The 24,711-nt window shown below is 62.0% G+C and overlaps 3 protein-coding genes across 3 annotated transcripts; 1 reads left to right on the top strand and 2 right to left on the bottom strand.

The window, feature by feature from the left end:
- Positions 1 to 22: 22 nt before the first annotated feature.
- SMYD4 (SET and MYND domain containing 4) lies at positions 23 to 13,158 on the top strand. The gene is given in 11 exon segments (XM_087955505.1): positions 23 to 88; positions 277 to 424; positions 1,952 to 2,041; positions 2,941 to 3,790; positions 3,793 to 3,993; positions 4,072 to 4,254; positions 5,809 to 5,978; positions 6,114 to 6,246; positions 8,568 to 8,684; positions 8,978 to 9,101; positions 9,571 to 13,158. Coding segments are annotated over 11 exon segments (2,226 nt in total). The 5' UTR covers positions 23 to 47; the 3' UTR covers positions 9,740 to 13,158.
- SERPINF1 (serpin family F member 1) lies at positions 9,982 to 14,786 on the bottom strand. The gene is given in 10 exon segments (XM_087955544.1): positions 9,982 to 10,345; positions 10,576 to 10,786; positions 11,075 to 11,217; positions 11,311 to 11,364; positions 11,367 to 11,513; positions 11,606 to 11,650; positions 11,653 to 11,760; positions 11,857 to 12,061; positions 12,266 to 12,360; positions 14,742 to 14,786. Coding segments are annotated over 9 exon segments (1,260 nt in total). The 5' UTR covers positions 12,353 to 12,360; positions 14,742 to 14,786; the 3' UTR covers positions 9,982 to 10,085.
- Positions 14,787 to 17,526: 2,740 nt separating this feature from the next.
- Positions 17,527 to 23,860, bottom strand: SERPINF2 (serpin family F member 2). The gene is made up of 9 exons (XM_087955536.1): positions 23,802 to 23,860; positions 23,419 to 23,647; positions 23,025 to 23,081; positions 21,325 to 21,637; positions 20,826 to 20,969; positions 19,807 to 20,010; positions 19,514 to 19,656; positions 18,835 to 19,042; positions 17,527 to 18,452 (listed from the first exon to the last, which is right to left on the bottom strand). Exons 2-9 carry the CDS (start codon positions 23,482 to 23,484, stop codon positions 17,914 to 17,916), a joined length of 1,674 nt encoding a protein of 557 aa, XP_087811662.1. The 5' UTR covers positions 23,485 to 23,647; positions 23,802 to 23,860; the 3' UTR covers positions 17,527 to 17,913.
- Positions 23,861 to 24,711: the final 851 nt, after the last annotated feature.

Raw genomic sequence — 24,711 nt, 5'->3', positions numbered from 1 at the left:
TGGTCGAGCGGGCGACCCGCGCCCCGACTCTTCCCCTCGCGCGGGACATGCCGGGAGGATGGAGCTGCTGCCTGTCGAGGAATGGCGGGTGCGGGCGGGGCGCCTCTGGGGGTCTCTGGGGGCGCCGCGGAGGGAGGAGCTAAGCCGCGCACGGTCGCCCCGGGAGACGCTCCGCCTGGCCGCGCCCCCTCCTCCGGTGAGCCCCGCCCCCTCCGCCTCCCCCCGGCGGCCCCCTTTTCCCCGCCCTGACTCTCCGACGCTCCCCCCCCCCCGCAGGAGCCCCGAGGAGGAGACCTTCCTGCGCCGCCTGACCCGCCGCCTCTCGGTGCGGAAGGAGCCCCGGCTGGCCGAGCCCTGCAGGCAGGAGGGGAACCGGCGGTTCCGGGCGGGGCAGCACCGGGCGGCCGCCGCGCTCTACTCCAGGGTGAGCGGAGAGTCCGGGAGGGGGGGAGAGCCCGGTTCGCTCAACGGCAGTGGCGGAGACATTGGGGTGGCTCACTTAACGACCGCCTCGCTTGGCGAGTGGAAATTCTGGTCCCCGTTGGGGCCCATAGGGGGAACCCGTCAGGTGTGGGCCTCGACTTACAACAGCTCCCTTAGTGACCGTTGGGAGTTACCCTGAGAAACAGGTGCCTGAGGGCCGCTTTCCACCCCCGTCGCTGCGTCCCCCTGCGGGCTTGGCCACTGACTGCGACTTGTGACGGTCGCAGAGGTCCAGGGTCGTTTGAACCCCTTTGGGGACCTTCTTCTCATAATCAAAGTGGGGGGGAACCAGGTTCCCTTAACGAGGACCAAGCGGGAAAATTCCTTTCGCAGCAGAAATGCTGGGCTCCGTGGTGGTCGTAAGTCGGGGACTCCCTGGGCCAGGCCCCTGCAGCCGCTTCCTGCTGCTCTGTGAAGTGGAACCCCCCCCAGCGGCCCTCTGCTTCCTGGGCCCTCCGGAGCACCTGACGGCAAACGTTTGGAGGGCCTGCCTGGGCCCAAGCCCCGTGCAGCCTCCACCCTCCAGGCACGAATCTTGCTCTAGACGCCCCCCCTTGCTCCACGTCTGGATCAACCCAAATGAAGGAGGGATCCTGACCTCCACCACTCTTGTAGGGAGGGGGTGGGGGTGTCATTGTGGGTCAGGCCCCAAGAATCAAGGAAGATACCCATTGTAACTCCTGCGCAGTTTCCTTTGTTGTTCCTCACCCGTAGACAGAATCTTGCCCGACCGAAGCCACTGCCCTGGTCCCTGGGTCTTGGTCGTTCATTGGTTCTGGGAGGCACAATAAGCATCCAACCAATCTTTCCCATCAGGAATAACATAGTGACTCACAAGTCAACCGACACCGACAAATTCTAGTTTGTGCATTGAATACCAAACAAACGATGAGTAATGGGACAAGTGGTCACGTCATAATGCTTTGAGCCTCAATTTCAATGGCTTTTGAAGCACCTGGGTACCAAGGCCCCACTGCACTTCCATCGCAGTGAATACCCTCGGAGAATCGCGAGGGAGCAGCTGCCTTAACTCTCTCCCGCCAGACTAAGTTTGCTTTCTTTTGGCCTTCCGGAATTTATGGATTTATTTCTTCAGTGCAGGGTTTCCCAACAGTGGCAAAATGGAAGATGGGTGGATTCCCAGAATTCCCCAGACAACATTCGGGGAGTTGAAGTCCCCCCCCCATCTTCAACTTGCCATTATGCCTTTAACGTAGCCGCTGCCCCTCTTGACCTGGGGCACTTCTGGCTGGCTCACAACAGGAAAACAGGAAAAAATGATAAAAAAGTGAAGCTAACAATAGCAAAGCGATGGGACAATAAAAAAACAACAACGCGAGCGCAATCCTATGGATCAAAAGGTGGCCAGAGGGGGGAGCGGGAAGCGCAGGGGGGAGGAATGCAGCCCCTCCCCCTGGGAATCCAGGCTGGGCGCGGTCTGAGCCGCCTCTGCCTTTGGCTCTTGCAGGCCTTGTCCCACACGGAGGCTGGCAGCCCAGAAATGGCCATCTGCTACGCCAATCGCTCCGCGGCCCTTTTCCACCTGGGCCACTTTGAGGTGAGTGGAATAAGCGGCTTTTGCTCGTGAGTTCCCAGCGCTTCCCTCCTAGAAGCCGAGGGGGTCCCCCTGCCCGCGAAAGGCGCCCTATTCTTTCTCTGCCTGATGGCTGCAGAAAGGAGCATTTTCAAGGAAGGCCAGCTGCCACGTCAGGCTGGCCCTTGGCAACCAGTATCCGGGGCCAGGAACTGGGGGGACGCCGGGGGGGCTGCTCAGAGGGACTGTTCACTCGGAGTCTCCCAGAAGAGCTCCAGGGTCAGCCGGCCGGGAACAGAGCGCAGCTGCTTTGCCAAACCTGCCAGGCTTGCCTGAAGGGACCGTCTTGCTTGCATTTGATTGGACTGGGGGGAGGACTTGCACTTGGGGGATTTGGGCGCCCGGTCTCCCTTCCGGCTATGCCCAACTCCAGAGCCTCCCCAGAAGCCTTCCTGGCTCTGCAGACTGGCGGGGGTTGCGAGAAGGGTGGGCAAGCGTGTGTGTGCTCGCCCAAGGGGGATACGCGGGGGCGGTCTGGCTCTGAGGAGCTCATGGCCCAGTTGTGAGAGCCTGGAGTGCTGCCACCGTCACGGCATTTGATCACGTGGCCACGGGGTATCGCAACAGCTGTGCGGGCGCTGATTGTAAGTCCCTTTTTTTGGTGCCAGTGTGAGTTTGAACGGTCGCTAAACAAGTGGTTTTAAGCCGAGGACTTGCCCATAAGTGGGGATAAGGAGGCGATGCCCAGCAGACCTCGTGCCAAGCCACCCAGCCCTTGCCTTGCCCGCCGTCCGTCGCTCCCTCCAAGGGGAGGGTCAGGGCTGGAGGAGGAAACCGTTCTCGGGCAGGCATCCCACCCACCCCCGCATGGCCGGCCAAGGGAGCCTCTGGAAACGGCACCCCTGACTTCCTCCTCTCTGCAGGTCTGCCTGGAGGACATCGGACGGGCGCAGCAGGTGGGCAGCTGCCCGGAGAAGCTGCTGCCCAAGATCCAGCTGCGCAGGGCCGAGTGCCTGCTCTCTTTGGGCCGGCTGCAGGAAGCGGCAGGCGCCCTCTGCAGCGTGCGGGAGCGCCTCTCTGCGGATCAGAGGCTGGAGGCTGCCCGTCACCGGGTGCTGCTGGGCCGGCTGGATGAGCTGCGGGGCGGAGCCGGTGAGGAGAGCGGGGCCTCCCTTCGCCCGCCTCCTGCGCCCGGCCAGCCTCCACCAGACCCGGAGCCCTGGGAGGAGAGCGGCCGCGTCTCTGGCGCCTCGGTGGCCGTCAGCCTGGGCTTTTCCGGCTGCAAAGGGCGCCACTTGGTTGCTGCCAAGGATCTTCCTCCTGGGAAGCTACTGGTGAGGGAAGCGGCCTTCGCCAGCGTCCTCTGTCCCGGGCAGAGCCTCCTGCTGGAAGGGACCGCCCAGGCCCTGCAGGACGGACAGCCAGCCAACCCCGACCTCCACTGCCACCACTGTCTGTGCCCGCTGCTGGCCTCCGTGCCCTGCCGAGGGTGCAGCTACAGCAGGTACTGCAGCCCCGCCTGTGCCCAGCTGGCGTGGAGTGGCTATCACTGGGCGGAATGTGCCCTGGGGGGGCTGCTGCTGGCGCTGGGCGTCTTCTGCCACCTGGCCTTTCGGACGGTGCTGGTGGCCGGCTTCGCCCAGGTGGAGGCCTCGGTCGCCCAGTCGCAGGAGGGGGGCACCTGGCCCGTTCCTGGCTGTGAGGCCGACGGACGGTACAGCGGCTCCTACCGGGCCATCTTCAGCCTTCTGCCGCACACGGAGCAGCACAGCCCGGCTTCAGGTTCCTCTGTGGGCTGAGCGTGGCAGCCTTGTGCAGGGCGCTGGAGGACGCCGGCCTGGAAGCCTGGATGGCAGGGGGCCCCCCGAAGTCAGAGGCGGCCCCCAATGCGCTGGAGGTCTTGGGGGAGGCCATGCTGCGCCACGTCCTGCAGCTGCAGTGCAACGGCCAGGCGGTGACCACCCTGCGTCCGTCAGGTCAGTGGAGGCGGCCTTGTGGGGGGGGGCGGGTTCCACTGGGCCCCTCGGCCTTCAGTTTTGCTCTTTTCTTCCCAGGACCCGAAGATGGGCTGGTGGCCGGCAGTGGGCAGGTGCGCCTGGCCACGGGCTTCTTCCCAGCCCTCAGCCTTCTGAACCACTCCTGCGACCCCAACACCAGCGTGGCTTTCAACGGCTGCACGGTGGAGGTCAGGGCCCTGCGCTCCATTCCCCTCGGGCACGAGCTGCTCCACTGCTACGGTGAGTGGGTGCCGGCCCTGCAGGCCTCCCGAGGCCCCGTTGGTGGGGAAGCTCTTCCGTTCCCACTTTCTCTTGGGGGGTTGACCCAGGGAGGGGCTGGTCCGAGGCTTTCATGAAGCTCTTGGCTCATTCAGCCGTTTGTAACTGAATCTGGGCAGCCGTCCGCTCGCCTGCGTGGGGCTCTGGGCAGCGTACATGATGGAAGCACAAGCTTAACATCCGTTGGAAGCCAGCGAGAAACCATTTCGAAGCCAGTAATAGCAATAACAATATAACAACAATAATAATAATAGAAGAAAAAGAAGAAGAAAGAAGGGGAGTGTGAGGTCTCTACAGTTAGACGCAGCACAGCCATTTTTACAGGTTCCCCACTTCCAGGGGACCCCCAGTCCTGTGGGCAGAAGCAGCGGGGGCCCAGAGGGCCGGCAGGGTTGTTGCAGCCAAGTGGGGCTCCTTGGCTGAGGAAACGCCCCCACAATGCCTCTTCCTGACAGCGCTGCCCGGGGAAGTCGAGGTCATTGGGCAGAGGCAGACCCTCGGATGGCCAGATCCCGTGGGTCCCAGGTGGGGCTTCCAAGGCCCTAAGCAGCCCCCTGAGAGGGACCTGGCAGGAAACCCAGCCGAGGAATGGCGTGGGCAGGTCTTGGGGCCCTGGGAGCGCCAGCTGTCTCCAAGGGCAGCCCCGGAGCAGCCTGTTGGGGAGGTGACCAGGCCACGGGGGCCCGAGAGGAGAGCCAGCCTTCTCACCATCTAGGAGCAACCTGGGTCAGGTGGAAACGCCCCCCCCCTCCGTTCGCCTTCCCTCTTCCTCCCCACTGGAGAGGTTTTGCAACGGCACCTGGAAACCTGGAAGGGCGGGGGGTGTTCTTCCTCAAAGGTTTTTGGGGACCCCGGGAACATCACACTGCGGCAACTGGGAATCTGATCTTGGGGCACCAAAAGTGACATCCCGGCTGTGGTTTTACAATTCTGGAATTGGAGCGACGGTTGTCTATCGTGCCAGCATTCTCCGGATGTGCGTTGGCCGCCCTCCGCTCTGCCTCCCTGGCTGAAATTGGGCCCCAGTTGGTGATGATTGCCGCCTCCCGTCCGTCCCCGGGGTTATAACGCTGCAGAGCGGTTCTCCTACCTGGCCAGTTGATAGGATTTCTTTCTGGGGGCAGATCATGATTATTTTTAAGGATCGGGAGCCCAGGTAAACGCCTGTGGAGGAGCCAACTGCGGGCCTGATACTGGATTAATATTCCTGGCAGGAATATTCCCTGGTTTTATTGATTAACATCTAGGAAAAATAGGAAATTAAATTAGGAAAATTGACACGGCTGCCCAGTACACCCATTTGCGGTGACTCTTGGCAGTTTACAGCGACAACACAAACCCCAATAACCCCCCATCTACACACACACACGCACACCCCAGCGACAACAACCAGGGCAGCCGCTTGGTGTCCCAGGCCCACCGGCAGAACCCCCACCTTCAGGGCTTTTGGGAAAGCTCCCTGCCCCCTTGCAGGCTGACCGCTCCCCTCTTGCCTCTGTCCCCCCCTTTCCGCAGGGCCCCACAGGTGCCGGATGGGGGCTGCCGAGAGGCGCAGGCAGCTCCTGGCTCAGTACTTCTTTGAGTGCCACTGTCAGGCCTGCTTGGAGGAGCTGCAGCCCAGCGGTGCCCCCTCTGCCCCCGAGGCCGGCCTCTTCCGCTGCCCAGCCTGCCAGAGGCCTATGCAGGTGAGAATGCCCACCCCGCGGGCCCAGGCGTGTTGGGTGGGTGCCAGCCACAGAGCGCCCGTCCGCCTGGCCGTGGGCAGCGCTTGGCCAGGGAGCCGGCCGGCCTTCCCCCCAACGTGTTCCTGCTCTTCCTAGGGGAGAGGCACCCTCCGCTGCTCAGGGGGGACCTGCAGCTCCCTGGTCCCCGAGGAGGACTTCCACCGCCGGCTGCTTCGTCTTCAGGGCTTGGCCCAATCAGCCGAGGAGCTCCTGGAGCGTAGGAAGCTGGGTGAGAGCCCCACCGACCCCCGCACGCATGCACGCACGGCCCGTGTCCTGGTGCCCCCTCTGGACAGGCGGGAAAGGCTCGCAGGAGAATGGGGCGTCATTGCAACGTGACGTGTTTGTTTATTTGTGTCTCACTTTATAAGGTACTGGAGGCAGCAAACCCACCAAATCCTCCCTCCTTCCCTAAGCTGCCCCAGCACAACAACCCTGTGAGGTTGGTTGGGCTAAGCGACCCGCTGGCTTCCCTGCCTGAGGTGAACTGTGGGGCCTCGGTGCTCTCTGAGCCGGGTGGTTTCCTTGCAGACGCTTCAAACCGGGTAACACCTCCAGTGCTCTGATGTCGTTCCCTAGTTGGGTCATGAAACGTCTCCAGGGCACCTGCCAAGCCTCAGAGACCACCCGGGCCCCCCCACTCCCCCCACTGCCAGCCAAGGCGGACAGGAGCGCCCGGCTTCGGACTCTCTCGCCTGGGGCCGTCACCACCAGCCTGTCACAAGTCAACAGAGAACAGATCATCAGAGTTGGAAGGGACCTTGGAGGTCATCCAGTCCAACCCACCCCCCGCCCAAGCAGGAGACCCTACACCATTTCTGACCAATGGCCGTCCAGTCTCTTCTTGGAAGTCTCAAGGGATGAAGCTCCCACAACCTCCGAGGGCAACTTCTGTTCCATGGGTGGATTGTTCTCCCTGTCAGAAAGTTTCTCCTTATTTCCAGGCTGAATCTCTCCTTGTTCGGTTTCCACCCATTCTTCCTTGTCTGGCCTTCGGGTGCCTTGGAAAATAACTTGACCCCCCTCTCTGGGGCAGCCCCTCCAATACTGGAAGGCTGCTCTCCTGTCTCCCCTGGTCCTTCTCTTCACCAGACTAGCCAGGCCCCGTTCCTGCAACCGTCCATCGTATGTTTCAGCCTCCAGTCCCCTCATCCTCCTGGTTGCTCTTCTCTGCACTTTTTCTAGAGCCTCAACATCTTTTCTATAGTGTGGTGACCAAAACCGGATGCAGGACTTCTAGGTGTGGCCTTACTAAGGCTTTACAGAGGGGTATTAGTGCCTCCCTTGATCTGGATTGTATTCCTCTGTTAATACAATTTAGGATTGGATTGGCTTTTTTGGCTGCTGCTGCCGCACACGGCTGGCTCCTATTTAGCTGGTTGTCCACTAAGACTCCAAGATCCCCCTTCCAGTTCCTGCTATTGAGCCTGGTTGCACCCAGTGTCCTTTTGGTTTTTCCGGCCTAAGTGGAGGACTTTCTTTTTCTCTACAGTGAATTTCATTGTGTTAGATAGGGCCCAGGGTTTGAGTCTGTCAAGATCCCTCTGGACCCCCTTCGCCCCACGTGAATGACTGGCGTGAGCAAACGATGGGGCTGCAGTGGATCAGTTCCAGGCTGCCTGAGGCCAAACGCAGGGCTCCCTCCTGGGGGCGGTGGGGGTTTCAGAGCCTTTATGGCACAAGGAATCCCGGGGGAGAACATCGAATGGCTGCCTGGATTTGCAGCCCAGACCTGCAACTTTCGCCCCAGCTCCCCTTGCACCGGGACCAGCCCTTGCAAGGGGAGGAGGGGAGGAAACAGGGACTCGAGGGGGAGAGGCTGGGGGGAGGGGTTGCCTGTCTCTCACACTAACTGGAGGGGTCCTTTGCCCCCCTCCCGAGTCCCTCCCTCTGGACTGGAAACGGGCATAGTGAAGAGGTCCCAAGTCAAGTTCAAACAAGCATCGACCGACTGCTGCGTTGGCTGCCTCCAGAGCATGGACAGAGTGCCTGACTCCCAGGGTAACAGATTGGCCACCTTAAACCATCGGGGCTGTGGGGCGGCTTCGGACAGCTCAAGTGGGGCTTCCCACCAGGCCCAGCAGAGGCAGCCTTGCCCTGGGAATGGCCCCTGCCAGGCGGGTGCCCGGGGTGCTCCGTGGCCCCTCCTCTCCAGGCAGCCCCAGATCGGATTCTTCCCGGGAGGAGCCCTGTGCCCTGCCCGCCCACCTCCCTGCCTGGGGTCTTCGCAGCTCTAGAGGGCCGGCCCAGGAGAGCTTCCACCTTCCACACCAGCCCCCTGGGAAGGCCGGCTGCCAGCAGGAGGGGGGGCAGAAGAGGAGAGAGAGAGAGAGAGAGACGCACACACAGAGACACCCACCCTGGGCTGATGTCATAGAAGGGCCTGAAGGACGGATGGGGAAGGGCTTTCTTTTGACTCGAGGCACTTGGCCCTCGGCCCCTCCGTCTGCCCTGCGGAGGCTGGGCGGGGAGCCCTTCCCACTGGCCGCCTCTTGGGGTGGCCGCTGGCCAAGGCAGCCCCTCAGGCTCTGCTTCCCTTCTGAATGGCAGGTCAGGCCCTGGAGCTGCTGCAGAAATGCCGGCTGGATGCCGAGAGCTTCCTGTCTCCAGCGCACCTGAGGATGGGCGAGATCGAGGACCGCCTGGCCCGGGTGCAGGCGGCATCAGGTACGAGGCTGGCCCCCTCCGCCCCTGCCTGAGTCCCCCGGGAGTCCTCCTTGCCTTGCCACCACAGTTGGGGCGAGAGTTTTGGTGGCCAAGCGAGGCGGCTGCCCAAATGGGCCGCCAGATTTTACGACCCTTTTTTGTCCTTTTTTGGATGCTAAGCAGGACATTTAACACTCATGCAGTCATTAAGCGAATCCTGCTTGCCCCATTAACTTGCTTGTGGGTAGCCAATTTAGGAAGGGGGCCAACAGCTTGGCTCAGAGCCTCCCTCCATCCCTCCCTTCGGCCCCCAGGCAGGTGGCAGGAAGCAGCCGGGCACCTGCGCAGGAGCATCCAGGCCGTGGAGGCCCATTTTGGGCCCGCCAGCATCGAAGCCGGCCAGGAACTCTTCAAACTGGCCCAGGTCCTCTTCAACGGGTGAGCACGCTGACCCCTCCCCAGCCTTTGGGGAGGGCCCCCTCCCGGTTGGGCTCTGGCAGGGGGGGCGGGGGCTATGGGGGCAGATGTGTATTTGGGAAGAGAAGTCACTTGGTGGGGCCCTGGCCGTTTCTCCCTCCCCTCCCCTCCCCTCCCGCCTTCCAGGGCTGGGCTGGGCCGGCTCTGCTCTTCCCAGGGACACCCCACTGTGGCAGGCAGGCAGGAGGGAGGGAATGGATGGGTCTGTTTACCTTGCAAAGGGGGCCTCGGCTGTCTCAGGATTGCGTCCCTTCCCAGCCCCCCACTCTCCCCCTCCCTTCAGAGTCCCCCCAAAGTGTGTAACCAGCCCCGCCCGGGAGGGGCAGCCCTGGCCGAGGCCTGCTGGTTCCTGCCCTGGGGTTCTTTGGGTGTGTGTGTGGGGGAGCTCCGGGGCTTTGGCTGGCCGGTTAACCTTTTTCCCCTCTGCCAGGCGCTTGGCCCCCGAAGCCCTGCGGGCCACCCAGAGGGCGGAGGCGGTTCTGTGGGTGCACCTGGGCACAGAGAGCCCTCAGCTGCAGGAGCTGCGGGAGATGAGGGCCTGCCTGGAGGGGCTGCTCCGGAACCTCCCCGCAGAGGACACCCCAAAGGGCCTGCTGTGAGGAAGGGGCTTGGAAACACCCCCCCTGCCCGCCCTCTAAGAGGCCAACGCAAGACACCCCGGACCGAGGAGCGCAGGGCGGGGGCCGAGACTGTCTGCCGGACCCACGGCCCCTCCGCCCACGCAGCCTTGCCAGGATGCCAGCCCTGGAGCTCTGCCAGCCTCGCCCTTCTCCCCCTGCTCTCCCTCCCTCCCTCCAAGCCCCCCACCTGCTCTGCCATCGGCTGAGGTGGGAGAGGCGCCTTCAGGCAGAAGCTCTTTTATTGGACCATGGAATCAAAACCAGCTGCGGGACACAATCAAGGACCCCCAACCGCCCCTTTGCCTGGGGGCCCCTGGGGGACACTCTAGGCCTGCTGGGGGTCCAGGACCTTCCCGATGAAGAGGAGGCTGCCGGTGTCGTCGTCATAGACCACGAAGAGGAAGGGCCTGTCCAGGGTGTAGACGATGGGGAAGTTCAGCCGAGCGGCCTCCGGCTCCGAAGGGAACACGGGGCTGGCCCCGTCTTCCCCCAGCTCCAGGGCCACCTTGTGATGCGCGTGGGACAGCCGGAGGGCCTTGGCGGAGATCCTGCCCAGGTTTGGTGTGGAGAAGAGCGCCTGGAGCCCTGCAGGCCAGGAAGGGACGTTACTTCCCGGCTGCCTCTGCCGCCTCCTGGCCTGGAGGCCAAGTGACCGTCCCGGCCGCGACCAGCAGAGAGCCTCAGTTCAGCCCCTCCCGTTCCCCCAGCTCTCAACCGTTGCCCTGGCTCCTGTGGCCAAGAGCAGCCATCCAGGGACCCCCTTCGTCCCGGGAAGGTCTGAAACCCCCGGCCAAAGGACCCCGAGGGGCACGTACGCATTTCCTGAAGCGCCTCCACCAGCCTCGTCTCGGCCACCAGCCTCAGGCGCGGCACGCTCAGCGCGGCCTGGACGGTCTTGAGCTGCTTGTCGATGTCGTGGACAAACTCGGCGGTCAGGCTCTCCTCGATGAGGGTGAAGTTCCGGGTGAGGGTCTCCGGCAGGAAGAACATGATGCTGACTCCTCCGGCCAGGGGCAGCTGGCCGATCTGCAACGTCCGGGGTGGAGGTGGAGTGGGCGGGGGAGAAGCCGGCTTGGCCCTCCTGGGGGGGGGAGTTGGCGCCCTCGCATAGGCAGGCTCCCCACGGAGGGAGGGAGGGAGGGGCTGTGCTGCAGGGGCTGGACCCCTCCAGGAGTCATGGGGGCTGCCCCAAATACAGCTGTCTGCTGGGGAAGGAGGCCCCCCATCCCAGGGGGCTGTGGGGAGAGGGAAGGGGGCCAGTGAAGCCCCGGGCAGCCGTGTTTCCCCAGTCGGGGCCCCCTCCTGGCCTCTGACCTTGCAGCCGAGTTCGGAGTCGAAGCCGTACTTCAGGATGGCTCTGGGGGCCGACATCATGGGCACCCTCGTGCTCCGGCCTTCCTCCAGGTGGAAGTCCTGAGGCCTGGTCAGCTTGGGGTCAAACCTGGTGGCCCACTGCCCTGTGGCCGGAGGGGAAGGAACAACCAAGTGGGGGGGGCGCTCTCCCTCCAGGCGGCCACCCCTCCTTCCCCTCCCCCGGCGGGTCAGGGTACCTTTGAAGGAGGCGGCCCCCAGCAGGAGGATGCTGAGCCCGGCCGGGATCTCCCCAGGAACTGCACGACCTTCCCGCCCGTCCGCTGCTGCGCCCACTGGTTGATCTCCTGCAGATCCACCTGGGCGTTTCCGCTGAGCACCCGGGGCCGGAAGCCGTAGGATTTCTCCAGCTCCTTCACGAAGGCCATTCGCATTCGCAGCTCTGAACGGGGAGAGAGCCCCCGGCTGAGCCCCCGGGCCCCGGCTCTTCTGCCCCCCCAGCTCTCCCCCTCCCCCGGGGCCAGGGAGCTTTACTTCTCTCCATCACCAGGCGGGAGGCGCTCTTGAGGCCCTTGCGGGGCTGCCCAGGCTGCCCAGGAGCCCCCTGTAGGTGCTGTGTAGGTTGGCCTTGTCCAGCGTGTCGTAGAAAAGGGCCCGCGAGATCACGTCTTCGGCCCGCTCCGCCGCACCTGCCAGCCAGGGAGAGAGGAGAGAGGGAGGGGCAGACTGTTAGGGTCCCCTCGGGGGACGATCCTGGCCCCGAGTGGCCCCAGAGGGGAGCTCACCCAGCGAGAGGCCGGAGAGGGCCGTGGCGACGCTGAAGGGGGAGAGCAGGACGTTGGCCGAGGGGGCCTGGCTGGACTGCTGGCGGAAGAGGGCGTAGCCAAAGTTCGAGACGGCGGCAGCCAGTTTGTTGACGGGGCTCCTGTAGAAGGGGTCCTCCTCCTCCTCCTCCTGCTGCTGCTGCTGCCCAGCTTCCCTCGAAGGGTCCTTGGAGACAGGGAGGGGGACTCGCTTAGGGTGGGGGTCCCGTTGCAGCAGTCCCGGAGGCTTCCCTGCTGCGGAGAAAGTGCACCCTGCGCGGGCAGCCCACCCCCTGGGTGGAATGGCAGGGGTGGGGGCCTCCCATCTGAAGGCCCCCATCCATCGTGCTCCCCAGCCGCTCCCAGCCTGAACCGAAAGACCCCGGCTGACCTGGGGGCTGCTTGCAGGGCTTCCTTCTTGGCTGTGGGAAAAGGCGACCAAGGCAGCCAGTCCCAGGAGGACCATCAGGGGTTTCATGGTGGGACCTGTGGGGGGGAAGGAGGAGGGACAGACAGACAGACAGACAGAGTGACTGCGAGGGAAGATGGGTGGCCAGAAAATACTCCGGTCTGAGGCCCCTGCCTGGCCGGAGGGTCTCAGCCCTCTAGGCCACCCTTGTCCCAGAGGGGCTTTTCCGGAAGGTGGCTGGACTTTTGGGGGTTTTATTCCCCTTGAAAGCATTTTGTTTCTCATCCAAGAAGCATCTTCTGTTCTCCCTCAGTTTGTGGGACGAGAAGTGATTGTGAAGACAAACCCCCCAGAAAGCCCCGCTGCCTTTTGGGGAAAGCCCCTTTGGGTCGGGTTCTGCCCTTTTCCCAGCGGCCCCACAGCCCCTCCTGGCGCTTCCACGCTTCCCCTCTTCAGAAGGGAAGCGGCACGGCTGGCAGAGTGGCTCCCCCAGGCCTCTCGAAGGCCACCGAACGAACGCAGGCCTGGCGGGTATAGCTGGATGCTTTTTGTCACATTCGGGAAGCGCCCCTTCCTTCCGCCCAGAGCCTCCGGAGTGCAGAGCTGCCTCTTGGGCTGGAGGTGGGTTTTCAAGGGCTCCGATTTATCTCTTTGATCTTCATGCCGTTAAGTTGTAAATAAATATTTGAACTTAGTGGAACGATACTCAGTTTTGTTTCAGTGATTCAGCAGGTCAACTCAAATGTTTTTATAGTGACATTTTACCTTATTTGTGCTTTACGTTTGTTAATTGCCTCTATGCTATTTCTGTCACCTGCCTCAAGCAGTGTTTCTCCCCCTTAAGCATCAAGTAACCAAATAAATCAACAGCAGGAGCTTTTAGTCTCGCCAGCTTTTCTCGATGTAGGGAGATGAATTGTGACCCTCAGCTCTGAGTGCAGCGGAGGAGGAGGATGAAGCCTTTCGCTGAATTCCCAAAAATCCTCTGCCTTCTCAGAACTGCCTAAAGGTCCACTTTCCCCATCCTGAAATCTGGACACGGCACACGGACCCAGTCAAAAAAGCCACCGTGCGTGGAGAACATGGGACATTTCCATGTGTTCAATTGGGGGGGGGGGGGCGGCTTCATTATACCTTTGCCAGACTGGAGGTCCTATTTAAGACTTGCCCAGGAGAGCGTGAGCAGCCGTGCCTTGAGGCCTCCCCCCCCCCCTTGTCGACCAGCCTTAGGCAAGGGGCCTAATTGGTCTCTGGCTTCCAGGCTGCTTCCCAGAGGCCAGGCAGGGTTGGGGGGATGCAGAGACCCCCGTTTCCTGCCAGAGGCTTTTCTGGACAAGGGAGCAGGTTGGCCGGTTTCTGGCTCACATCTGGCCGCTGCTTGGAGAGGAGGAGCTGGGACCAGGCCTCCTCGTGTCCAAAGGGTGAACCGTAACCTCAGCCACAGGCTGGCGCCACCAGAGCTATGTGGAAATCTCCAGAAGGCTGCAATTACGAGAGAAGCCGTCCCAGGGCAGCCCATCTGCACAAACTGCCAATTAACTCGGGTGCTGCCTCTCCTGACAACAGCAGAAGGAGCCGCCGAGGCCCAAAATACGCCCTTGTGGCAGATCTGGTTGATCCGTGGCGGCTTCTCTCTCTCAGGGCAGGGAAGGCAGGCCTGGAACCCTGGCTGGGTCCTTCTTGCCATCCCCAGGCCAGAGTTTCCAGATTTTTCCTCTGGAGTCCCACTGGATTCAAGTGAGCCTCAACATCTGGGTTCAATTAGCCCAGATCTGGGCGTCAGCAGGCAGCGCAAGGGAAGCAAGCGCGCCTCGGCTGTTCCTCCACCCTGCCTCTCGAGAAGAAAGCCTTTCTGGGGTCTGCCACAAAGAAGAGGGGTCACCCTATTCTCCAAAGCATCTTGAGGGCAGAACAAGAGGAAACGGAGGAGGAATTTCCTAAGAGTGAGGACAATTGACCAGTGGAACAGCTTTCCTCTAGAGGTTGTGGATGCTGCATCCCTGGAGGTTTTCCAGAAGAGATTGGACAGCCATCTGTCTGGAATGGTATTAGGGTCTCTTGCTTGAGCAGGGGGTTGGACTAGAAGACCTCCAAGGTCCCTTTTAGCTTTGTTAATCTGTTAAAAGACCAGGGGACCCTGAAGTGTTTGGCCAGGGCGAAAGCTGCCAAGGGAGGCAGAGGGGTTGGAAGCCAGTCTCTTCCCCAAGGGGGGCTGCAGAGCGGAGGCAACCTCCCCGGGCCCGGTATGCCGGCTGGGCACAAGAGGGTTTGCCCAGGCACGTGGCAGAGATGGGCTGGCTGCGCACCAGCCTGGCTTCGAGGGCCTGAGGCTTCGATGGCTCCTTGCCTCCCCTTCGCCTCCCCCGGCGTTCCTTCCTGCCAGCTCTTCCTCTCTCTTCCTCTCTCTCACCTGCGCATGCATGGACTCTGGCCTGAGGGAGGCAGAATCACGCCTTACCTTCACCAGCCGCTCGCTCTCCAGCCGGCCCGCAGGGCGGTGTGCGCAGGGCAGGGGGAGCCTGGCGTTTATAACAGGCACAGGGACGGCAAAAGGCTTCAAGTTACAGCTTTGTGGGGTCCCTCTTAAAGCAGCCGCCTCCTCTTTCCAAGCCGGCCCTCCGTCAGCCAAGCGGGAAGGTTCCTCAGAATCCAAAGGGGTGTCGGGCAGCCGGATCTTCCTCCGTCCAAATAGTTTCAATTGGAACATGGCCAGTTTAAAGAAGTTGGAACTAGGCCTTGGGCCGTTCCAGTCAGGGTTGGGTTTGCACAAACGCTAAACTTGGTTACTGAAGAAGTCGGCTTCTGAGCTGACCCTGCAGCTCGAGGGCTGGGGAAGAAGGGAAGGTGCTGGGGGGGCAGTTCCGTCTCTGAGGGGCTTTCTGCATGGGAGACCCAGCCGAGGATGTCAGAGCCAAGTCAGGACATGGGATGCCACCAAAGCTGCCAGGCGGGGCAGTCGAGGGTGGGCCTGTGGGTGCAAGAGGTGCCACCCAGGAGGTGTGGGGTGAAGGCCGATGGCTCCGGGGCCCTGAGAGAGGAGGGTCGGCTCCCTGGGGGCCTCTGGAGAGGCACGTTTGCCCCAACCCCCCCACATCCGAGGGAGCCTGCAGGCCCTTTCCAACGGGGGGCACAGATGCAACTATTTCCCCATGGAAAATGGCCTCCAGGACTGACGGCATCTTGGAGACCAGCCCCTGCAGTGGAGCTACTGGCAAGCAGGGAGTCCTCGACTTAACAACAGTTCATTTAGTGACCGTTTAAAGTCACAACGGGATTGAAAAAGGAATTGTGGCTGTTTCCCACACTTAGGACCGTGGCAGCATCCTGAAGATCAGGGGAACCAAATTCAGGGGTCGGCCCCTGGCCTCCACTGACTACCGCGGCAGTGTCCTGGGGGTTGGGGGAGGGGTATCGCGTGATCATCTTTTGGACAAGCCAAGTCTACGAGGAAGCCAGATCCGCTTAACCACCATGGTAACAGCTTCATTCACTTCACAACTGTGGCAAGAAAGGTCATAAAACGGGGCAAAACGGACTTAAACATTTCACTCAACCACAGCAACTGCCTTGGGCTCAATTGGGACGGCAGGCTGACGACTCCCCGCATTTCCTTTGGCGGGGGGAAGCCTCCGAGGGGATTAACCTCCGCTGCCTCGCCTGCTGGCGTCTTGAAGGAAAGGTGGTTCCCTCTGGAGGGAGGACATGGCCAGGTCAGTTGGAGAGCCCAGGAGGGTCTCCAAGGACGGCCAGAAGCAGCCACAAAGCCTCTCTGGGCCCTGGGAGAGAGGGACAGTGGGGGGGTCTTTCTCTCCCAACCTCCACTTATCCAGACCTTTCTCTGGAGACGAGGCAACGCGGGTGACCCCCACGTTGGGAAGCTATTCCAGGCCCCCTCTTTCGGGGACCTTTGCGGAAATGGGGCCCTCCTCTCCAAGGAGGGGAGACTGCAGGCCAGCCATAAACCCCCCAATCCAACATCTCAGGGCACAGCCAGCTGCGCCACGGCCTCACTTGACCCACCTGTTAAGGTCACAGCCCTGTCCTGGCCTTCGGGCTGCTGTCCCCCCACATGGCTGCCTTCCTCCCCACCCTCCCCACCGTGTCAACTCTGAAGCTGGCCTAACCGGCCATCTTGGAGGCTTCTGCGTGGCCAGACTGGAGCTGAGGGATAGGGAGGGGGCAATAGAGATAGGCAGGGCTTTGTAGCCAAAACAAAATCATTTCTCCTGGGAACCAAGGACAATCCCAGAGGTGGCTGAAGAGAGGAGTGAAGTTTCCAAGCAACCGGACAGCACCTTGATTGGACATTGTGACTGTTTGGGAAAGGGGGAAAACTTACTTTTAAATAGGTGAGTCGGTTTTCACCAGTCTGTGCCAATACGATATATCCAATAAACCTGTTGAGGAACCTACTTGCCTGGGAGTTTTGTTTGGGTGTATTACAAAAGGAAGAGTTCTGAACTGGGCCAAAGGACTATCACTCCCAGCACCTTTTTTCTAGAGCAGAGCTGGCTGGGGAATTCTGGGAGTTGAAGTCCACAATGCTTGAAGTTGGCCAAGGTTGGACACCCTGGTCTGGACGCTGGACCAAGGGCCCGACTGCAGGCGGCTCTTCTGCCTGTGGAGGTGGGAGGTTCCCTTCCTCAGTTCCTCTCAATCGCCGCCTGAGCTGCTGCTCCCCACCGGATCTTCTGGCAGCAACTAAGCGGATTTGCCAGACCACCATGCAGGGCCTCCTGGGCTGGAAGACCTCCGGTCCCTTCCAGCCCCTTGTCATCCTGGCTCTCGGACCCTGTGGAGACCGGAGTCTCTGCCCACCGCCTCCTTCCGCTGACTGCAGGCAATCCTCCATTTGCAACCGTTCGCTTAGTGACCGTTACAATGGCACAGAAGGCAGTGACCAATGGCCATTTTCCGTGTGGTCACTGGATCAAAATTCAGGTGCTTGGCAACTGACTCGTGTTTATGACGGCTGCAGTGTCCCAGGGTGATGGGATCCGGCAAAGTCAGTGGGAAAGCTACTGATCCACTTAAGAACCGTGTGGCTAAATTAACAAGTGCGGAGATTCGCTTAACAACAGTGGTAAGAAAAGTCATAAAATGGGGCAAAACTCCCTTTACTCTCGCCTAGCAATGGAAATGTTGGGCTCAGTTGTTGTAAGTCAAGGACTGCCTGTTTCTACCCATCCCCCCGCTTCGCCCGCCTGGCCCTGCGGAAGGGAAGGAAGGAGACGGAGGCACCCTGAGAATCATTGCAGGTTTATTTTTGCCTTGTTTCCCTTACAATCGTCCCCGCTGAGCCTTCCTCTCTTCGTCTCCGCCTGAGCTGTGAGCGATGGCGCATCTCACCTGCTCTGACCGTTTGACCAGAATGAAGAGAAAGGACAATTTGGAATCAGATTGTGATCCGGGAGGCTCTTAGGACGGCCCGGTTCATGGTCCACGTTGCCACCCTGGCCTTTTGGAGGCAGGGGCGTCTGAAACAAAGGCAGGTGGCAGGGAGGGCGGGGGCTTCCGAGGAGGGTAGACTGAGGGGGCTTGGGCAGAGAGGGGTTTGCTCTGATGAAATGGGGTGAGGCATCCCTCCAGCCGGGTGCCAAGGAAACCACTGGGCGGGGGGGCAAGGGAAATCAATGGGGGGCAGGCCAGGCCAGATGGGGAGCCCAGGCATCGGGCAAGCTGAGGTGTCGGATTCCACTCCAGGACCCAATGATGGCCGAGGGAGCCCCCCTCAGTTTCAAGATTGGGATAGATCCAGCCCCTTCCGGAGTCCCCAGCTGGGAGGGTGATGCGCTTTGGGGTCTTCTGGAAGGCCGGACTGTCTGGGAATTGGGGGGGCAGCTCTGTGGCCCTTCAGGGACCGACAGGCAGGATTTCCTTCTCACTGAGGGGGTCCTGGCCCGTCTTCTCCCGGGGAGCCCCGGGGCTGGGATTCGGACGGTGCCCAGGAAGAGGGGGATGCCCATCACGTCTTCCGTGATCATGAAGAGGAAGGGCCGGTCGAGGGAGAAAGCCGAGATCGAGCGCGAGGCGATCACGCTGGTGGCTGCTGCCGCCTGCACTCCGGCCTCAGCCAGCTCCAGGGTGGCTCGGTGCTGGATGCTGGAGACCACCAGGGGCCCCTCGGCGATGTGGTGGAGGTCTGGGGCAGAAAAGAGATCCCCGAGGCCTGGAGGGAAGAGAGGAAGCCACAACTGAAGAGCCGGCAGACGCTTTCCCGTGGCTGGGGGTGGGTGGGGGGTTGCCCCTCGGGCTCTGCTGCGGGGCTGGGCAGCCTGTCGGGAGAGGCCCCCCTGCCTCTTGCAGCCTCTCCAGGCTGGAGGTGCTCGGAGGGACCCCAATGGGGCTTCCCCCGCAGAGCCTACCTGCTCATGGGCTTCTTTTGGACAGAGGGCTTGGCGCGAGGGGGAGGGGGAGGAAAAAGCTCTGGGTGAAGGCCAAATAGAAACCTCTGCTCAACAGCCACAGCAGGAAGAAGCTCCGGTGTGTGTGTGTGTGTGTGTGTGTGTGTGTGTGGCAGGCCTCCCGCCCCCTGCCTGGGCGTCTCTCACCTAGCCGAGTTAAGGCCCCGTTGAGGTCCACATAGTCCTCCAAGTGCAGCTTCGGCACCTTCACCTTGGTGGGCGTCTCCAGGGGGAAGGCCTTGTCCAGGTCGAGCTGGAGGACCTCGGAGAGAACCTGGGAGAAGTTCTTCTGCAGGTGGAGGGCCGGGACAATGGCCACGAAGGAGGTGTTGCCTTTAAAGGGGAACCTGGCAACCTGGAGGAAAGAGCGGAGGAGGGTCCGAGAAGGGCAGGACCCTCCACTGTGAGGCTGGCACAATCACGGGGGCCTGTGGGGAGGGGCTCTTCCTCTCTCGCAGGAGCCCCCCCACCACCACCGCCTCCAGGCAGGGCAAGTAAGTGCAAAAGCCCCCGTGTCGTGGCTGCCATTCTCCTGAGCTACAGAGGGCAAGCGACAGCCTGACACCAGTTAACGGGGGAAACCCCTGGGAAGCAGCAGCCATCTCACGGTCACCCCAAACCATTTCCCAACACTGAACTGGAGCCCTGACTGACCACCAGGGGATTGGCCAGGTGAACGGTATCTTTGGCACCTGTAAAGGTCAGATCCAGCTTTGCTTCTTCTGTAACCGCTTTGGCTTCACAGTAAAGTCTATTTCTGGCTAATCCTTGGGGCAGGGGACAGGGGGCTCCCCTCCCCTCCTCGCCCGCCCACCCCACCCTCTACCTCGACCTCCCAGGACGCCGTGCTGAACCAGCTGAGGGGGAAGTCCCATTCCTTCATCATCTCCACGGAGACCGCAGATCCCTCGTCCAGATGGAACAGGCTGAGTTCCGTCAGCAGTGGGTTGAACTTGGTCCTCCAGAGCCCTGGTCCACAACAGAAAGGGCATCAGGGGGCAAAAGGCCGGCCATCTTCTCGCCCTCAGAGCCGAAGGTCTCCAGATTCCGGCCCTGCTTGGAAGGAACCCAGATGGCCCATGGTGGCTTCCCAAACCGCCAGCCAGGAAGGAGACTCACCTCGGAAGAAGACGGCGTTGAGAAGGACCAGCACGGTGTTGGGAGGCAGCTCGGTGAGCATGGTGGAGATCTGCCCATGGGTGGCTTCTTCCACCCACCTGTTGATGGCCTCCAGGTCAGCCTGGCTGTTCCCGGAAAGGAGGGCGGGCTTTGTTCCGTAGAACCTCTGGGACGCCTCCAGGAACTTCTCCTTGATGGGGACGCCTGGGATGGAGGCGGCACGGGAGTCAGGCCCAGAAAGGGGAGGGGGGCTGTCTCACCACACAACCCCAACTCCTGGCTGCGAGGCCCGGCCCCCTGGCCCCGAGTGGTGGTGGTAGGGGCTGTTGTGCTGGAGTAGCCTTTGTTTGTGTCTAATAAACTTCACCTATGCAGCCACATGTCCAATAATTTTGCTCTTTCAGCAGGAAAAAATACTTTTCAAAAGAGAAGGACGAAGGTGGCTTCTCCCAAGAACGGCCTTCCGGGGAGATCCTGGCCACGTCCTCCACGGAAGGAGAGCAACCCGTCATTTGGATACCCGGATTGTAGCCTGAACCTGACGGTGAAACTGAGCGGTTTAAAGCCTTCAACCTCTAGAGGAGAAGGTGGGGTGGCTGGTCCCCCGAGGAGGGAGAACCATCCCGTGGCCTTCTTAGCAGGCTTAGGTGGCCCTTTTGGTCTCAATTTGAATTAAGTCACTGCACACGAGCCATGGAAACGGCCCAGCAGATGAAGTGCCATTTCTTGCCAAAAGCCTGAAGGGTCCCAATGCCAGCCGAGGCGGCCTGGCACCAAAAGAGGCCTCTGGACCTCCATCTGCTGGCACCCTGGGCAGGTGAAGGGCAAAGGGGGATGGGCGTGCCTTGGGCCACCTTGTCAAGGTCCAGTGGCACAACCCCCCCCCCCCGCTCTCCTCCTGGGGCAAAGATTGCAAGGGAAAGGACGGTGGCAGCCCCTCCCCCTCTCCTCTGGAGGGAGGGGGACGCCCAGAGGCAGGAATGGCTACTGCCCACCTCTTGCCCACAGGGAGGGCTCACCTTTCTCCAGGAAGAGGCGGCCGGCTATGCTGAGGGCCGTCTGGTGGAGGTGCTGGGTGACCCGCCGCAGCGCCTGGTGCAGGCAGGGCACCGAGTCCATGTGCAGGGCCTCCAGGAGCTGCTTCTGGGTCTGGTTGGCGGCCCCTGAAACGAGCCAGGCTCACTTTGGGCCAGGGAAGTCCCGGCTGGAGGAGTCGGGGGCAGCCCTTAGGAGCCCTCCCCAGGGGAGCTCCTTGGACCGGAGGGGCTGGCAGTCTCTGGGCAGTGGGGCTGGGCTGCAGGGCATCTCCCCCCGTTCATTCCTGGGGAGTCTCCCACGGATCAAGGCCTTTCGATCTCCTTTCGGTCCAGCAGGGCCATCTCTGCCCTAGTGGCCAGAACAAATGGGGCAGCTGGGAGCAGCGGGGGGGGGGGAGGCCAGCTGCCCCTCTGCAGGATGCTCTTCCTTGGGGGGGTCAGCCTACCCCCTCCCAGAAGCGTCTTCCCTGGGCAGTGTTACCTAGAGCCAGGTGGGCAAGGGCCAGGCTGATGCTAAGGGGTGAGAAGAGGGTGTTGCCCCTGCCGTCCTCCGCTTCCATCTCCCGCAGGAGGTCCACCCCCAGGGCCCTCATAGCCGAGGCGATCTGGCCCACGCTTCCAGAAAGGTCCCGGTCCCGGCAGCCTTCCTCCTCCTCCTCCTCGAGAGAATTGGGGAGCCCCCCTGGCCCCCTCTGGCCATCCCCTTTGTCTGGAAAGTGGGGAGGCAACTTTGTGGGGTCCTGAAGGGCCTCCTGGGACGCGGGTTCTCCAGACGGGATCTCCACCGGCTGGACCTGCAAGAGAAGAATGTCCTGCCAGGAGCCCTGGGTTCAAGGCAGGCTCCTTTGGCAGGCTGCTGCTCCGTGCCCTGGAAAGCCCCAACCGCCTGTTTCCAGACGGAGCCCGGAGGTCAGGCAGTCAGACTTGGTTGCTTTCTGGCAGACATTTCATTGCCCAGCTAGGTAGTCTCATCAGTGCTGGGAGGGAGGGAGGGCGGTTTGCTCTGTGTTGTTCTAGAAGTGTTGACGTTGGGGGTTGGGTTCTTGGCATTGGTACCAAGTTCAGTTCGCAGCTCCCTGACTGGGGAATTGTTTACTTCTGGATTGCTGGTCTGTTATTAATGCTTGTGCTAATCTTGGCTCCCCTGGGTGGGCAGGTCCCCTCCCCAGCGATCAACACCCTTCAAGGGGAAGGGGACCCATCTGGAACAGCCCTCTGGACAGCCGGCCTCAAAGGAGATACACCAACGGATCCTGGCCCGTGGAGGGACTCAGGCCAGATTATCCAGAATCGAGCTGGAAGGGACCCTGGAGGTCTTCTAGTCCAACCCCTTGCTCAAGCAGCAGGCCCTCTACCATTTCAGACAAACGGTTGTCCAATTTCTTCTTTAAAGCTTCCAGGGATGGAGCCCCCACAACTCCTGGTGGCCAGCAGTTCCCCTGGTTAATTGTCCTCCCTGTCCTCCTTCATTCCGGGTTGCTCCTCTCCTTGGTCAGTTTCCATCCGTTGCTTCTCTGCCTTCAGGGGCTTTGGAGAAGAGCTTGACCCCCCCTCCTCTTCTCTGGGGCAGCCCCTCAGATACTGGGATCCAACTACCGTGGGCCCCCTCCTCCTCCTTTTCTCCAGACTCCCACCACCATTCCTTCCTTTGCTTTTGTCTCTGGGCCTTTCGGCATCCTAGCTGCTCTGCTTTGATCCCAGCTCTAGCCCAGCCTGCTTCCAAGACCCTCTGCCGCTGCCCTGGACTGGCAGCCGCAGACTCTGGGAACTGCCTGCCCAGCCGAAGGAGGGAGGGAGGACGTCCAGGGCCTGTGCTTGGCCTACAAAAGGGACCCCCCCCCGCCGCCGTTTCCTCTCCCAGCTGCCCTTCGCACACCGCTTGGGCCGGTGCCCCCACGGGCTGCTCTTCTGGAGTTTCACCTTTGCCCCCAGCGCTGGCACATTCCCCTGCGCCAGGCCTACTTCTCCCTGCCTCTGCCCCAAGTGGGCCTCCCCGCTCTGGGGGCCCTGCGAGACCCTCCCACAGCCCTGCCCGCCAAGGCCCTCGGTGCTGAACTGTCGGGCTTTGCCCCCTCGCTGACCTCCGTGCGTCCTTGCAGGTTGGGAAAGCAGGATTTGAACCTGCTTCATCGGCTACACACACACAGGCACCCAGACGACCTGAGCGGCCTCCCTCCTTACCAGCAGGCTGTTCCTCTGGGCACCTTCATCGCAGCCCACATCCTGAACAAAAGTGGCCTGAAAGAAAAGCCCTCGGTCAGCCTCTTGCCCCCTGCTGCTCTGGCTCGCCCTCTGCAGGGGTGGCATCCAAAAACGGGCTGCGGAGGCTGGCGGAGCCACTTTCGGGGGAGACTCATGGGGGGCACACCAACGGTGTAAGTGGAACAACGCCGCCCATGTCCCCCTCGGCCACCAGCCTGACCACGGCAGCCTGTGGGAGGGAGACCACGGCTCTCTCAGCTACTAGCCATAGAGGCCTTCTTTCCAGGAGGGGCCAGGATTCGATCCCAGACCTGGGCAGGGGTGGCTGCCCCCCCCACAGGAGGATCCTCAGGGGAAGCGAGTGGCAACTCACCTGCTCTTGGCTGGCACACGCAGCAGGCAGGCAGGAGGCCAGCAGCGCCCAGAGCAGCAGAGCCATCAGGAAGCGCGGGGGGCGGGGGCGCGGGGGGCTGCGGGAGGGAAGAGGCTGCGCTGACCTGGGGCGCTTCGGGGGCCAAACTGGGGTGCCTGCTTCCCCCTTCGCCTGCAGGGCCCCGGCACCAAGTGGCACTGGCTGCAAGTAGCCTGGCTCCTCGTTGGCCCTGGAGGGGAAGTGCCGCATTTCCTGGGGGGGAGGGGAGTGCCAGCCTCCCCCACCCAGATCCGTCACCAGGACACAGGAGTGGCCTCCACACCGCCAAAAAGGGCAGAATTCCTCTCCCCCCACCCCTGCCCCCACCCCAGCCTGCCCCCTACTTGGTCTCCTTCCGTGAGCAGCTTTTCCCCACGGCTCCGCCGCTGTCCCTCTGGAAGGGGCCCCAGCCTGAGCAGGAACTTCTTCCCACCCCCGCAGACAAATATTGACTCTCGGTATCCAGTTAAACATTTGTTCAGAATCATCTCAGGTCCAGGGAGCAAGGCGACCCCCCGGCCCCTCCCCTTTGCCGGGGGGGCAGGCCTCAGCCCTGGGCCCTAGAGGAAGCACCCCCCAGCCCCCACCTGTTCCTCATGAGGGTTTAGCCCCTCCTGAGCCCCTCTGAGCAGGGGGAGAAAACACACCTCCCCCAATAGCCCCGCCTCCCCTCCTCCCTCCCCAGGCGGCAACTGCACAAGCCCCGCCTCCCCTCCCCTCCCAGGGCAGGTGAGCCAGCCAGGGGCTGCAGCTGCCCAGGATCCCCTCTGGGGCACTCAGGCCGCATCTGCCCCCAGCAACAGACAGGAGCTCCTTGGCTAGTTCATGAGCTGCGGGGGGGCAGGAAGGCAGCGGAAGACCCCCCAAGCTTTGCCAAAAGAGGGCGATGGTGGTGGTGGGCTTCCGCGGAGGCCATTGAGAAGGCAGGATCGGGCCCACCCAGGAGTGAACCTCCCTTGATTAGCCAGCCGCTCCAACCCCCGGGGAGGGGAGGGGAGGGCAGAAGCCCCCCCACAACTCCCCCCTTGGACTCTCGTGTCCAGCAAGGAGGGAGGGGACCCTCCTGCTGGGGGGCGTGACCCACTTCCACACCCAGGAAGTCCTTGGCTTACAGGAATCGGGAGCAGAATTTCCACCGCTAAGCAAGGCAGCTGATAAGTGGCTCCTGCCCTATTTTACGACCTTTTTGCCAGGTTGTTAAGCGAACCACAGCAGTTGCTAAATGAATCGTGCAGGTGTGAAGCAGATCCAGGC

This window comes from Notechis scutatus, chromosome 1 (assembly GCF_049901735.1).
Source record: "Notechis scutatus isolate UNSWTSFEM ecotype Mainland chromosome 1, rNotScu1.2, whole genome shotgun sequence".
NCBI classification, from domain to species: Eukaryota; Metazoa; Chordata; class Lepidosauria; order Squamata; family Elapidae; genus Notechis; species Notechis scutatus.
This window is presented reverse-complemented; position numbering and strand designations above follow the sequence as displayed.

Bases quoted from the DNA above. Each gene is read 5' to 3' on its own strand.
- SERPINF2 (XM_087955536.1), bottom strand. From the start codon at position 23,484: ATGGCTCTGCTGCTCTGGGCGCTGCTGGCCTCCTGCCTGCCTGCTGCG. The intron at 19,657-19,806 runs GTGAGTCTCCTT...GTTGTGGACCAG, and splicing joins CAACGCCGTCTTCTTCCGAG to GGCTCTGGAGGACCAAGTTC. The intron at 19,043-19,513 runs GTAGAGGGTGGG...TCTTTCCTCCAG, and splicing joins CGGCGTCCTGGGAGGTCGAG to GTTGCCAGGTTCCCCTTTAA.